Consider the following 14,348-nt stretch of genomic DNA (forward strand, 5'->3'; position numbering starts at 1 on the left):
TTACAAACCACTCTATATTTTTCCAACTTCATACCCAGTGTCTGAAAAAGGTACTCAATGAGATAATCTATCATCCCTCTCAACAGAGTCCTATTAAAGCACATCATCTCATGCTCCCTTGAGAAGCGGTGTAATTGAGGGACAAACACAAAGAGAGGTGTCCACATCTAAACCAAGGACAGTGAGGAAGGAAGGAACGAACCCCCAAATGGCCAGGACCACAAAAGAAAGCCTGGCGTTTTATTCCGTGCGCTGGGCTACAGGGAAGTGCACACTAGGTTAGGCACTGCTTTGGGCTATTACTGCTTCAAATAAAGCAGCTGTCTTTGAAAATGCAGTGATTTTTTTTTTTTTTTGGCTGATGAGTAGCATCATCACCATTGTTGCCAGTGGTAAGAGAACAGGCTGGGGCCTGCTGAGGCTGTTTCTATCCCAAAGGCAGGTAAGTGGGAAATATCATCCGTGGGAGACTCATCACAGGTCCTGACATATAATAATCACATTGCTCTCACGCTCCAGTGCTCCTGGAGACCCCAGTAGCCATGTGCTGCTCGTGTAGATAACACCCTACCTAGCATCAAGAAATCCATTCATTTTCTGGGAAGTTCATGTCTGAACCTCTAGGAAGGGTGGGGTCAACATTCAAGCTTGGGAGGGGCAGTGGCCTGCATTAATTACGTTGTTCGCTTGAAAGCCCTAACAGCCATAAACAATCCTCCATCAGGACAACAACAAACAACAAAGCCACAAAAGAAGTTACCAGCAACTGCCAACTCCTCTGCCTTGACCCGCAGCCAGCTTTGTGAGAGGTCCTTTACATGTGTTATCGTATTAATTCTCCCACCGCCCCCTGTGAGGTTAAGAAATAGTATTCTCACGTTTTACAGATATGGAAGCTGAGTTTTGGAGTTTAAGAGATTTGCCCAAGAAGTCTGGACCTGAGCTCACTACCTTTTATCTACAGCAAATACTTTCTGAATTGTATGCTGGGACCCAGAGGTTCCCTGAGAACTGCCCTGTTAAATCCAGGCCCAGATTCCTGTCTGACATGTTTGAAAATGGCCCTAGGAAGTGTGGCTTTGAAGATGATTCAGAGTCTCAACGAGAGGGCCTTCACTGTTCCCTCTGAGCTGGTCAAGGGTAGCTGCGACTCTTAGCACTTTCCCATCATTTGTCCCTATAAGGCAGGCGGGAGAAGACAGGCAGAAGCTTGAATCTGGGCTTTATCCTGAGCGGCCCACCACTGGCTTCAAATTTCTTTCAAGTCCGTAGCTCTATTTTTCTGAGTGAAGCATGTAAATGTTGCCTTTTGTTCTGTGATATACTGATTTTTTTTTTTTTTTTTTTTTTTTGCGGTATGTGGGCCTCTCACTGCTGTGGCCTCTCCCATTGCGGAGCACAGGCTCCGGACGAGCAGGCTCAACGGCCATGGCTCATGGGCCCAGCCGCTCCACGGCACGTGGGATCCCCCCAGACCGGGGCACGAACCCGTATCCCCTGCATCGGCAGGCGGACTCTCAACCACTGCGCCACCAGGGAAGCCCTGATATACTGATTTTTAATGCAAATAATGTTTTAAATGATTTACCATGAAGAAAAGTGATACTCCCTTCTGGAAGCCCTGGATTCCAGTCTGACAAGCATATGAGATGGGAAGGCAGCTAGACAAGGGCTACAGTTCCACAAAGGAGAGCGACCCCTCTTTCCCCCTTCCCCTTGGGGCAACCTTTCCAGAGAGAGAGAGACAGGTTATTTGATTAGGAATACATGGTCCCTAAGCTAGAAAAACCATGGCCTGAGAACGAATCAGTCATTCAAAGCCAAACCCAAGATTCTCTCACATGAAAACAATGACAACTCTAAAAGCATGGGCTTCCCTGGTGGCGCAGTGGTTGAGAGTCCGCCTGCCGATGCAGGGGACGCGGGTTCGTGCCCCGATCCGGGAAGATCCCACATGCCGCGGAGCAGCTGGGCCCGTGAGCCATGGCCGCAGAGCCTGCACGTCCGGAGCCTGTGCTCCGCAATGGGAGAGGCCACAGCAGTGAGAGGCCCGTGTACCGCAAAAAATAAAAAAAAAAATAAAATAAAATAAAATAAAAGCAGTACATATGTGCCTGCGTGTGCCTGTGTGGGGGGATTTGAACATGCTAGAACTTCAGAAGTCAATCTTTTTAAAGACTTCGGGCCTCCCCGTCAGCCCTCTGGAGACAGTGATGAACAAGTTTTGACACTGATATTGTCAAAAGGGCAAATAAGATGAGGCACCTGGGTTGAGAGGACTGTGCTTTTTCAACTTTCTGTTTTGGTCCTGGACCTTTCCCTTGAGTCTCATATAAGGTCAGTAGAGTATTTAAAATAAGAATTCTTTCTCCAGGAGAGTTTTGTCTACGCTACATCTATCCTTGAAGTTTTCTTGATTTGTTTCCTCAACATCTTGCCCTGTTAAGATGCTGGAGGAAGTTCTGACTTCTTTTCCATTCTGACTCAGTACACTGGCTCACACCCATAAATACTTTAAAAACCTCTCACAGGGACTTCCCTGGTGGCGCAGTGGTTAAGAATCCACCTGCCAGTGCAGGGGACACAGGTTCAAGCCCTGGTCCGGGAAGATCCCACATGCTGTAGAGCAACTAAGCCCGTGCGCCACAACTACTGAGCCTGCGCTCTAGAGCCCGCGAGCCACAACTACTGAAGCCTGCGTGCCTACAGCCTGTGCTCCGCGACAGGAGAAGCCACCACAGTGAGAAGCCCGCGCACCTCAACAAAGAGTAGCCCCCACTCGCCACAACTAGAGAAAGCCCGTGCTCAGCAATGAAGACCCAACGCAGCCAAAAATAAATAAATTATAAATTTATAAAACAAAACAACAACCTCTCACAAATACTAAGCATTTTACAGTATTCTAAAAATACTTATTTACAGGAGAAACTAGTCCAAAGTCAACCAAAAATGCACAGCAGTAAGACATGGTCCTTTGCCTACAAATTCTCAGTGGAATTCACTGGTTTCTTAGACATTAAGCTGTTGGAATTCATGTTGATGCCTTATGTTCTAAATGGTAGTCACGTTTTTCTAAAGCAAGTAAAGTGCTGAAAACCAAAGTATCACAATTGGTATCTATCAACAATAGTCAGTGAATGGCTACAATGTTGTCTAGGTCCATGCTAGCCATTGAGGTAAAAAGAAACACCTAGTAAAACAGGTATTGTCACTCAGCTTTAATAAATATTTAAAAAAATATCCAGGCCTTTTCCATGTTAATTGATATCAAGTATGAATTAATATAATTTCACTGTAAAATTGATACTATATATTCCTTACAGAAAAGGCAAGAATAATTTAACTCAGAGACATAAAATCTTTTGTGCAAAATCTCTATTTTTTAAAACTGCAGGCATTCTTTTTCCCAGTATTTTGCACCTTTTACCCAAATTTTAGTTTATTTTAAGCTCAAAACTTTACCTTCAGCATTCCTTTTGGATATGCACAATGCACTAGATTAATAACAAAATTATAAGGTAGATTTCCTAAAATATAAAATCTCAATTTATGCTTTTCAAGCCAGGAAGCTCTATGCCTTAAGCAAATAAAAGACAGTTAAACACATTGTTTTATTTTCCTTTATCACACTGCTGATAGAAAGAGAAAACACAAAAGGATACTGAAAAATTAAATTGCTCTCTTACACTGAAAATCTTTTACATAGAAATTCTAAAGTTTATGTAGTAAAAATGGAAAACAACACTATTTCAGGGTAATATATATCTTTTAAAATATATTATTTCTGAAACTAAATGCTTGACATTTGACTCAGTGTTTCCTTCCAAAAATGACAAGGAAAAAGGAACAGAATCTTCCCTGGCAGTCCTGTATCCTCTCACCATTGTCTTGTAGCTATACCATTTTATAGATGAAACTGCCATAGCAAAATGACAAATATAACACATAAAACAACAAAAAAGGGCAATAAATTACCAGTGACACTACAGCCCATTAAAATGCATTCAGCTGGTGTTGCAGGAAGAATAAAAATTTCCCCTCACTTTATATTCTTCTAGATGAAAAGGAAATTTTAGAATCCTCAAGCAACCCTTATAAGAGATGCTGAAATTCCAACCAAATTCTCCTCACATTAACTGCCCATGTTGGCCTCTGAAATGTACAGCAATTGATACCCTGTTCCCCCTTTACTAAGAAATGCCCAAGATGGGGCATGTGAATTGCTAATCCTCTGTACTGATAGGATACTGCATTTGAAAAAAGCCAGGACACCTAACTAGTTGGAAAATGGTAGGTCTTACTCAGCCACTATTTCCAATATATTGATTATCGGCTTCAATAAAGAGTTTGGCATTTTAATTGATAAGGAAGCCTAAAGGAGGCATTCTCTTTGCTTAATTTTCACCCAAAATTCTCTCAAAAGGTCCAACCGAAGCTCTATGACTCCATGACTGGGGAATAATAGGATAGTATGTTTAGAGCCCAACTGATTATAAGTTAACTTATTTCATTATGCACTTATCGTATTACAAAGAGTTCAAGAAACTGGTAAATTTGTTGAAGTGGGTTATTTATTGAACTGCTTTATATTGGTCCTAACAAAGATGGTAGACAGAAGTTACACTTCCTTGCATCCTCATCTCTTAATGCAGAGCTCATTACCCATCAAGCTCTCCAAGGAGATGAGAAGGTCTTCAATGTGAAGGATAAACAAGGGAAGCTTGCCTCCTAAAGTACGGACAGTGGATGCTCGTGGAGTAGCGCAGAGCACAGCCACGACAGCTAAGGGCTTCAGGGACTGAAATGCTGCGACTTATTTTAATCAGAACTGAACTGTATGCCCTTCCTGGAAGTGCCGGATGGGAGGCTGGCCATAGGAGGCCCATGGGACACTTGGTCATGTGACACTCTGTACCTCCCGGAGACCCAGTCCTGATGGCGTAACAGTCAGGAGACCCTCTCAGGGGGACGTTATTTTAAAAAAGTGGTATGGAAATTAGTTCACACCTTTAAGACCATTTTACCTTTTAGAAGTGAATTCATTCCATCAGAAAATGAGAGCTGGTCTCTGAGTACCTTTCACGTGCCCAGCTCTGAGTGGCAGGTTGTGGAAAGTATAAAGAGACATACAATACGGCTCCCGGAGTAGTAGATAAAACTATTTCCACACAGCAACGAAGAGTCTGAATGCCACAACTGAAAGATCCCGCCTGCTGCAACTAAGAGCCAGCGCAGCCAGAATAAATATAAATTAATTAATTAATTAAAAAAAACTCCACCTATTTCCACACATATTTCATAGTAGACACAAGCAACTATCTCCAGTACAACACTTTATGAGCCTAATGACTGAATTCTTTCTTTTTTGAAACATCTTTATTGGAGTATAATTGCTTTACAATGGTGTGTTAGTTTCTGCTGTATAACAAAGTGAATCACCTATACATATGCATATATCCCCATATCTCCTCCCTCTTGCGTCTCCCTCCCACCCTCCCTATCCCACCCCTCTAGGTGGTCACAAAGCACCAAGGTGATCTCCCTGTGCTATGTGGCTGCTTCCCACTAGCTATCTATTTTACGTTTGGTAGTGTATATATGTCCATGCCACTCTCTCACTTTGTCCCAGCTTACCCTTACCCCTCCCTGTGTCCTCAAGTCCATTCTCTACGTCTGCATCCTTATTCCTGTCCTGCCCCTAGGTTCTTTAGAACCAATTTTTTTTTTTTCTTTTTAGATTCCATATATATGTGTTAGCATACGGTAATTGTTTTTCTTTCCGACTTACTTCATTCTGTATGACAGACTCTAGGTCCATCCACCTCACTACAAATAACTCAATTTCGTTTCTTTTTATGGCTGAGTAATGTTCCATTGTATATATGTGCTGCATCTTCTTTATCCATTCATCTGTCGATGGATGACTGAATACTTGAAAGGGCAAAATATAACTGTCTGCGGCTAAAGGTGGTGAGACTTTATCTCAGTGAGCATATATTCAAGCAGTACTGCTGAGTTTTATTATCCTTTATGTTCTTTGCCAGTTCTGATTCATACGCATACCCCGGTAAATAGCGCTCAAAATAAATGCAGTGGTGATCTCGGGCAAGAGGCTGAATGAATCCATCCCACCTCCAAGGTACTCAACGTGTTGCTAAGATGTGTTGGAACCTGTCCCTTTAGTTTCCTATCATGGGCTCTTTCATGCTGATTGTAGATGATCAATAACCCAGGGCAGGGGCTCAGGCTGTATCGACTCCCTGGAATTTAGCTCTTCTATTTGTATCCACTCACTCTGTTCTTTTCCTCCAGGCTGGTGGGTGATCTTCCATTTCTTAGAGTTTTATTTCAGTCTCTTGGCCTCTTTCGCCTCTCCTCCAATGTTTCCAGTGCGGCTGGGGTGTCTAGTGCAGACGTGAACCTGTCTGCCCCTCTTGCAAACACCTCAGTGCTTCCTACTCTTCTTGATCAAAGCCCGTACTGTAATTTACAGGGTTACGGTCGACCTCCTTTCACCTGTACAACCTGAGTGCTCACGCATCCTTCCAGCCACGGTGGCCGTTTCCCAATCCTTCATTCTTGCTCAAGCTACCTCCCAGCCTGGGGCCTTTGCACGTGCTGTTCCTGCCACTGACTGAGCTACAGGTCAGTGAATAATCCTTCCACCTTCACGCTGTAGCCAGTCCTTGGAATTACACAATGTGGCTAAGACCTGCTTTCAGTTATGTCTTCATCTTACAGAGAACCTTGGGTCCACAGAAGGACGAACTCTGCCTCTCTGCATTTACCCTGCCCCAGATTACTGCTCACAAACAGCACCAAGGACCCACTGGCTGGGTCTGACAGGCGGAGGTGGAGAAGTGGACAGACGCAGTCCGGGACTGGGAGTAAAACAGATAATGTTGCTGTGAGTGGGTGGGCCTCTCTCCAAACAATTCAGTGAAAAGGAAACTTTTCTATGGCTCTGGCCAAAAGAAACGGCTGATTAAAACTGTGCTTTTGTAAATGGGCTGCAAAACCATGAGTCTATTTTATTTGCAATGGAAAGGTCGACTGAATTAGAAATATATACTATAAAGAAGAGACATATTTGGCGATTAACATAAAATCAGTCAAAAGTAGGCAAAATAAACCAATGTCAAAAGATTCTCACCTTCATTCAAAATTTGTTCAAAATTTACCTATCATAGTGAGGAAAGCTATAAAATACCTAGGAATAAATTTAACAAGGAAAAGCATCAACTGTGCAGTCACTCAGTAAATAATTTTGAACACCCTCTGGTAGAACAGGAGAGACAGACGAAGCCCTGCTCCCATCACATCCTAGGAGGGAGATACAGAGTCATCAGGGAACTTCCAAGAGAGGCAGAGTGACGGGCTGGCCGGTGGCCAGGGGGCCACCGGGCCATGGACTTCAGGGACCACGGTCTAGGGAGGTCTCCCGAGGAAGTGACACTTGTGCTGAACCTTGGTGCTGAGGAGCAGCTGGTGATGGGAAGGCGGGGGACAGAGCAAGTGCAAACAGCCGGCACAAGATCAGCTTGGTGATCTGGAGAAACAGAAGGAAGGTGGGTGCTGAGAGTGAGGGATGTGAGATAAGGATCTGTGAGGCCGGGCTGGAGGGTGCAGCCTCTCCACTGTTGATGCCAAGCTCGGAATTTATTCTGCGTGCCATGGGAAGCTCTTTGATGGATTCTGAAGAGAGTGACGGGGCCAGGCTTCGATTTCACAAGCCAGGTCGTCTGCGACGTGGACAATGAATGAGTAGGGAGTCGTGGAAGCGAGTTGGGGACCCATCAAATGCCTGGGGGGTGGTGACCGTGGGAAGGTGAGATGTGGCTGAACTTGGAATATCTTTTGGGGGGAGACTAGACAAAAATGACTTATATATTAAAAAAAACCCTCCAGAAATGTATTAAAAGTCGTACGACAAGATCCAAATAAATGGAGGAATCTATCGTATTTCCCACAGTGATGATGATGCATAAATTTAATAAGATTCCAAAGAGAATCTCAGTGGCATTTTTGGGACCTGGCTGCCTTGTGGGCACTGGACCTTCTTGATGTCTAGGATTTATCAGAGCTCAGCAGACAGATTCCTGCCCTCAGGGAGCTTCTGTTCCAGGAGCGGGACAAGGACTGTAGAAACAGAACAAATAGTCACAGAGGTGATAAGTGCTATAAAGAACAAGGACGTGGTAGTGGAAGGGGACAGACTGTGTCAGGGAGACACAGGGAGAGAGGCATCGGGGCGTTGCACCCTTAGGAAGGCCAAGTGTTCAAGGCAGACCTCCCTGAGAAGGTGGGGTTTGAGCAAAGGCTGTAGGGGGTGAGGGCGTCAGGCAAGCGGGGATCTGGGGAGGAATGTTCCCAGGCAGGGGAAGCTGGAGCGAGAGCCTGAAGGTGGGAGCTTGGCTGGTGTGTCTGAAGGACAGCAGCGGGGACTGGTGTGGACGGAGGCAGAGGGAGGAGAGGGTCAGGGAGGGGAGGGAAGCCGGCCATTCTAGGGCTTCTGGGCTGCTGGGAGGGCTGGTAAGTAGACAGAGAAGGATGAGGGCTGGGGGATTTCTGACAGAGAAAAGGAGAGAATTCTAGTTCCATCAGAAAATGTCTTAAAAGCCAGTGTCATCAAAAGGTGATGATAACACTGTAGGAAGAGACAAAGAGGCCCTTTGCGCAATCTACATGTGAGAACTGAATACATGACGTCATGGCCTTTCATTCCTGTGGGAAAGTAGTTGCTTATTTAATGATGAGACCAGCCTAACTGGTTGTTTCTCTGGGAAGAAGCTGGACCTCTGCCCTGGAAACACTTCAGGCCATCTCAGTGGTAACTTCTAGATGGATTCAAGAGTCAAAGAGAGAAAACACCCCAGATTTCAGGGTCCTGGCTGGATAATCTGAGGGACGAGGAGACCTTCTCAGGCAGAACAAGCCCTGCAGTGGCCGGCTGGGTGGACGCAGCCTCTGTCACCGCTCGGGCAGGGGACATCACTGCGGCCTAGGTGCAGACCTCGAGAATGTCTGCCTGTTTCTGCAGTTTCTCCAGCGATACTCGGAAGGACGGGAACAGGCGCCGAGAAAGCAGGCTGTGGGGTTTCCTCAGGAGTCAGTGAAGGAATGCAGTGGGGTGTCTCGAACAGAAGGTTGTCCGTAAACGATGGAGCCACTTCCTTCCTCAGTGGAGACCTAGTTCACTGACTTCCGTGTGTTATATGTTACATTAAAAAAAAAAAAAAAAAGTCTGTTTGCTTTAAGAGCCACGCTGGGGCAAAAGAGAAATTCCTTGGGGTTTATTTCGTGAGAGCTTTGCCAATATACTGACAAAGATTCTTGCTGTGACCAAACTCTAGGTGGGCTCTTCTGAGGCCCTTTGACACAACAGAACATTTGTGTCCTGAGAACGATGCCCAGAAGAAGCTGGTCAAACGTCCTCACTTCCTTTTCCAGATGCCACCAGTCCAATGAGTCCCTGCTGCTCACACGGGAAGGAGGGAGAAGGGACAGGATTCTCTCTGGGACCAAACCCTAGTCAGGCTCCTCTGGGTCCTCCTCTCCACCAGGCCCCCAGCTGGGCCCACAGAGACCTGAACAAAGACAGACATAGTTTCTAACAGCTCAAGCCTGCATCCCTAGGCAACCCCAGGCCCCCTGAGAAACTCAAGGCTGCCCGGAGAACGGATGCTGGTCCCAGCGACACCGGAGGACGGGGCCCCGGCTCACAGCCTCTGTGGACGGGAGGACCTGACTTATTCCATAAGCACCAGTCGGCAAACCAGATGGTGTTACATAGACCAATGTTTCACTTCCCTGACCCCACTGAGCCCCCATCACCCCTTTCCCACCCCCTCATCCTTCCTGTAAAGAGGCCCCGTCACCCATCAGCAAATCACACTGGAGCGCAGCTCGACCCTTACAAGTCAGCAGTTACTGAAAAAATCTGTTTTCGCCACTTTAGCTGATGTCGGGCTGTGTGTATCTTTATCGACCACACATCTCCTACACGTATCTTTTTCAAAACTTCAGACTTTATGTGGGGATAAGTGTCGGCTAGTTCTCTATTTTTTTGAGTACTAACTATATCTAGCAAGTAATTCCACATGCTCTGCTGTACCTGATCGGTACCTGAATCCCAGAAGTCACCTTGTTTACAAATACTCTACAATACAGATCTTATCATTTTAGATGTACGTCTTAACCAAAACAGGTGATAAAAAGTACTTGTTGAAGGAAACCATTCTCCACAGCATCTCAGAGCTGGCTGGGGTTTTAAATCATAAATAGAAATATCAATATAAAATAAACAGCCTAGAGGTATTTATAAAGTGAAGGAAAAAAATCTTAAAGAGAAATTTCTAGCATGTGCAGCTTTTAATTTTCTTCCCAAAGCAGTTCTATATTATAGACGATTAATAACGAAACTCAGGGAATGAAGTAGAAAGAAGCATTTCCAGTTTCTAGAGTTTTCTGTGTGCTCTCTTTAGAGTAGGAGTTTTGAGGTAAGACTGGACCATTAATTCAATTATACATTCTGTTCCCTTTCGTAATCCCCTAACTATAGTGGTTTAGTAAATTGTTTTTTAAAACTGTGCGTTATAACCCATTAGTGGGAAATGAAATTGATTTAGTAGGTAGCAACTAAATTAAAAAAAAATGAAATAGAATAAGATACAACAGAATAGAACAGGTCAGAATGCAGCTTGTTCACACGGAGCAGCATTGGTAGGACAGTTTCTAAATCTTTGGCTTCAGTTAAACATCCGTGTATGTGTGTATTTTGGATGGTGATGTATTCCTACTGTTGACTCAGGACAAAAAAGTTTAAGAAACAGCCCCAGTGTGATGACAGGCCTGCTTATCAAACATACCAGCATCCTGCAACTGAGATCCATTCATTCAGTGAATTAAATTAGCCAACATTTATGGGCACTTTTGCTGTGTCTGACACGTTCCAGGTGCTGGGAGTCAGATCACCGGGTGCTTGCGTTCTCTGTTACAGAAGGGAGGGGGGTCCCATCTACACCGAGGTGAACCGAACCAGCATGGATTACATTCTGGGACAACAGGATCTAGGCTGCGGAGAACTCACTGTCTTATCAAAGTTTCCTCTAAGTACAGCTTCCAATAGCATTTGTAGGGGCAAGATGTCAGCACAATTAAAACAAAACGGCCCAGAAAATTGCTAGGCATTCAGAATGCATCCCTCGTGATTTCCTGTTGGCTTCCAGAAGGGCCTGTGTTGGGCTTCCGGAAGGGCCTGTGTTGATCTAATAAACAATGGGTCACAGATGTGAAATGTTCAGAACTGTCCCACTGACCATTTTCTAAGCAACTCTACACGAAGAGAAAGATTTTGAAATACACATCCTTTCCCCCCATTGTTACAAAGCTGTTGTCTCTTCTCAACCACGAAACGACAAGCATGATGGTCATTTTTCATTCATTAAGAGCATGTGTGCGTTTAGGTTTTGGTGTCACTCATGCAAATATGTCTGATGCCAAGAGTCTGGGCAACCACACAAAGTAAACGTATTTATGAGAGTTAGTAGCCCTTGACCTGGCACACAGAAGGTGCTCAATCAGAAGGTGCTAAATGTCAATTGGCGATTGAATGAATGAAGTCTCAGGCTTGCAGTACAACTCAGGAATAAATCTATTTAAAAAAGACAGTGTTACTGCTATCCAAGTGGATGGCTGATGCAAATAGAAAATACAAAAGAAATATTACTTGAGCTTGAATTTATCTGGGTAAGAGTAACCATCACTAACAGCAGCAGGAAATACTGAAAAAAAGGACAAGAGTAGTTTTGTACTGGCTTTTGAGGCTTATTCTAACACTCCATCATTTTCATCCCTAATAAACCAAAGTAAATGGTGGTCATCACCTGCAGCCCTTAATAGACAGCTGCCACATACTTCAGCTATGTATGCGTCCTCCGCAGACTAGTTACAAAATAACAAGGTACAATAGATCTGAAAGCTTTGGGAAGGAGGCTGATTTATGAAGTGTCTTCTTAATCATGGGAGTTTTAGAGAGAACACTATGTTCGGAAGTTTCTCTTACTTTATTCCTAGTAAACCACGTGCTGAATTTGAAAGCAGTGGGTTATGGGGAAAGTCTCAAAAGGGGCTATTTAACTATATTCCCTACAAGTACTCATTTTATGAGAGTGAGGCCAACCTATTTTTAATGTTTGCTGACAAGACTGGTACCAGCTCAGACATAATGGGGCAGGGGTCAGACTTGCTGAAGATCCCAGATTACCTTCAAGGTGGACACAGAACCCTACGCAGAGTGCATGGGCCAGGCCTGAGACGTAAAGGTTTTAGAGGAGAGGACTTATGTAAGAAAGACACGATCCCTTAAGTACTTCAACTGTTGGGAGGAACACATCAGAAGTTCAGGATAAGAGAGTGTCTGCAACAACCGAACTTCAACCAGTAAAAGAAATATGCTTAAAAGAAACTTGAAAGCAAAGGCAGAACTGTTAGTAATAAGTTTATAGCTCTTAGGCCCTGAAACAGAGGGCTGAAAATATGTATGGAATTCCAGCTGAGAAAGAAGTAAAATTATCCTACAGTTCTTTACCTTAGAAAAAGCAGTCTATAATTTTCCTGAGTCTCAGCTGCTTTATATTCCAAAATAATAAGCTCACAGAACAACTTAAACATTCATGAATTCTTACTATGAGTTAAGCTTTACTTTTTTTTCTTAAATGTTAGGGTATATGCCTTAATCTCATACACACAAAACAGTTGCAGGAGTGGAAATTCTATGGAATGCAGTTGCATGTTTCTTACTTGGCTTCCTCACGCCTATAACTCATGCAACAAACTACCATATTGGGGATGCCTCTGAAAGCAGAACTTGAGTCCTGCTCCTGTGACTGAGTTAGAAACCTTGACAATGGCTTGCTTCTCTTGCAGGACCAAAGCTGGTCTTCCGGCATTCTCTAACCACTCACCTTTGATATGCAGTAATGTACTGGATTCTTTTCCTATATAAGTTTATACATTTGTCCATATACCTTTAGAGGCAGTTCAAATGGACAAGCTAACTTCTCTTGGTATAAAGAGGCACACAGTTCAATTCCACGACTCAAAGCCATTCAATTTTTTAAAAACTTCCCTAAATTATTCAGTGCATTTGACTTGCAGATGTGCCTCTGCTTGCTACAAACAGTGTGCTTTGAAACAAGGATCTATAAGGAATGCGGTCAGCTCTGCTCCAGTTGTAGGAACTTGAAAAGCTGTCTGAACAGCATCACCCCAACGTCTTTGGGTGGCTTCACTTAACAGCACTGACAGACGAGCCTGTGGCTTGCTAAATGGGTGTGCAAACTAGACCCTACAAGGTGAAAATAAACCTCTCACGCTCAGATCTCGACGCCTTTCTGGATTAATTTGGATAACTGGGAAAACATCTTTATATGTTTTGATTGAAATCCTCTTTGATGGCATTGCCATTGCAAAACCAGCAAATTTCATTCTGTATAACATTAGGCTAGAAAGGAACATACCGACAGACACACAGACAATGGGATCATGCAGCGGGGCTGTGCTGAATGCAGGGGTATACATGTGCACACAGAAGAGGCCGAGCACACCACTTAATTTAACGCGGGCACAGGTCTGTACCGCGAGTCGGAGACATTGTCAACAAGCCTTAAAGCGAAGGAGGAGATGTAGAGGGGAAACGAAGCTGAGAAAAATGAGCAGGAAATGGGCAAGATGACTCATCTATACTTGAAGGTCTGACCTGTCAGCTGGTCGTCGCCTGCAGCAGGGGCGATGCGAATGTGAGGTGTCGTAAGCTGAGTCACGATTATCGCAGCTATGGCAAAGGAAGATTCCCAGGTCAGCATGCATGAGGGAAGAAAAAGCCAGACTGAAGCTAGGCTAGCAAGGAGAATCTCCATCCGCATATCACATCATCTCAACTTTCTTCCAGCAACAACAAAAAGAGAAGGAAAAAGGAAAACAACCACAGCGAGCCGTTGAATTTTCTGAGTTTGTTTCCCTTAAACAGGCTTTCATCAGGCAGTTGGATTCCTAACCGTGACACAGTTGCAAGCTTGGGCTGAGACTGTGGATAGATTGACTAAAGGGGGAAAAAAAGCAAAAAACAAGGATCTAGATGGAAGAGTGTTTTCAACCTCTCCTGAGAAGGGGGTAGAAAGATTCATTTGCTAATTCTGATGAGCCAAGCTTGAAGCCTTCAACGTGCAAGAGGTTATTTAAAATTCTTCTGCTTAAGTCACAATGTTTTCTCTTCTTGCTAAAATCACCTCTGTGAAGAATATTATCTTCCTTCACTAAAAACATTTTTTTTTTTTTTTTTTTTTTTT

At 44.1% G+C, this 14,348-nt stretch overlaps 1 protein-coding gene across 1 annotated transcript in view; it reads right to left on the reverse strand.

Annotated features, from left to right (window-relative positions):
* Positions 1 to 14,348, reverse strand: part of PTPRM (protein tyrosine phosphatase receptor type M) — a 594,672-nt gene that overhangs the window by 250,684 nt on the left and 329,640 nt on the right. Inside the window, 1 exon segment of the mRNA XM_007458456.1 lies at positions 13,760 to 13,834. Coding sequence (XP_007458518.1) covers positions 13,760 to 13,834 — 75 coding nt within the window.

This window comes from Lipotes vexillifer, unplaced genomic scaffold, assembly GCF_000442215.2.
Source record: "Lipotes vexillifer unplaced genomic scaffold, Lipotes_vexillifer_v1.1 scaffold447, whole genome shotgun sequence".
In the NCBI taxonomy this organism is placed as follows: domain Eukaryota; kingdom Metazoa; phylum Chordata; class Mammalia; order Artiodactyla; family Lipotidae; genus Lipotes; species Lipotes vexillifer.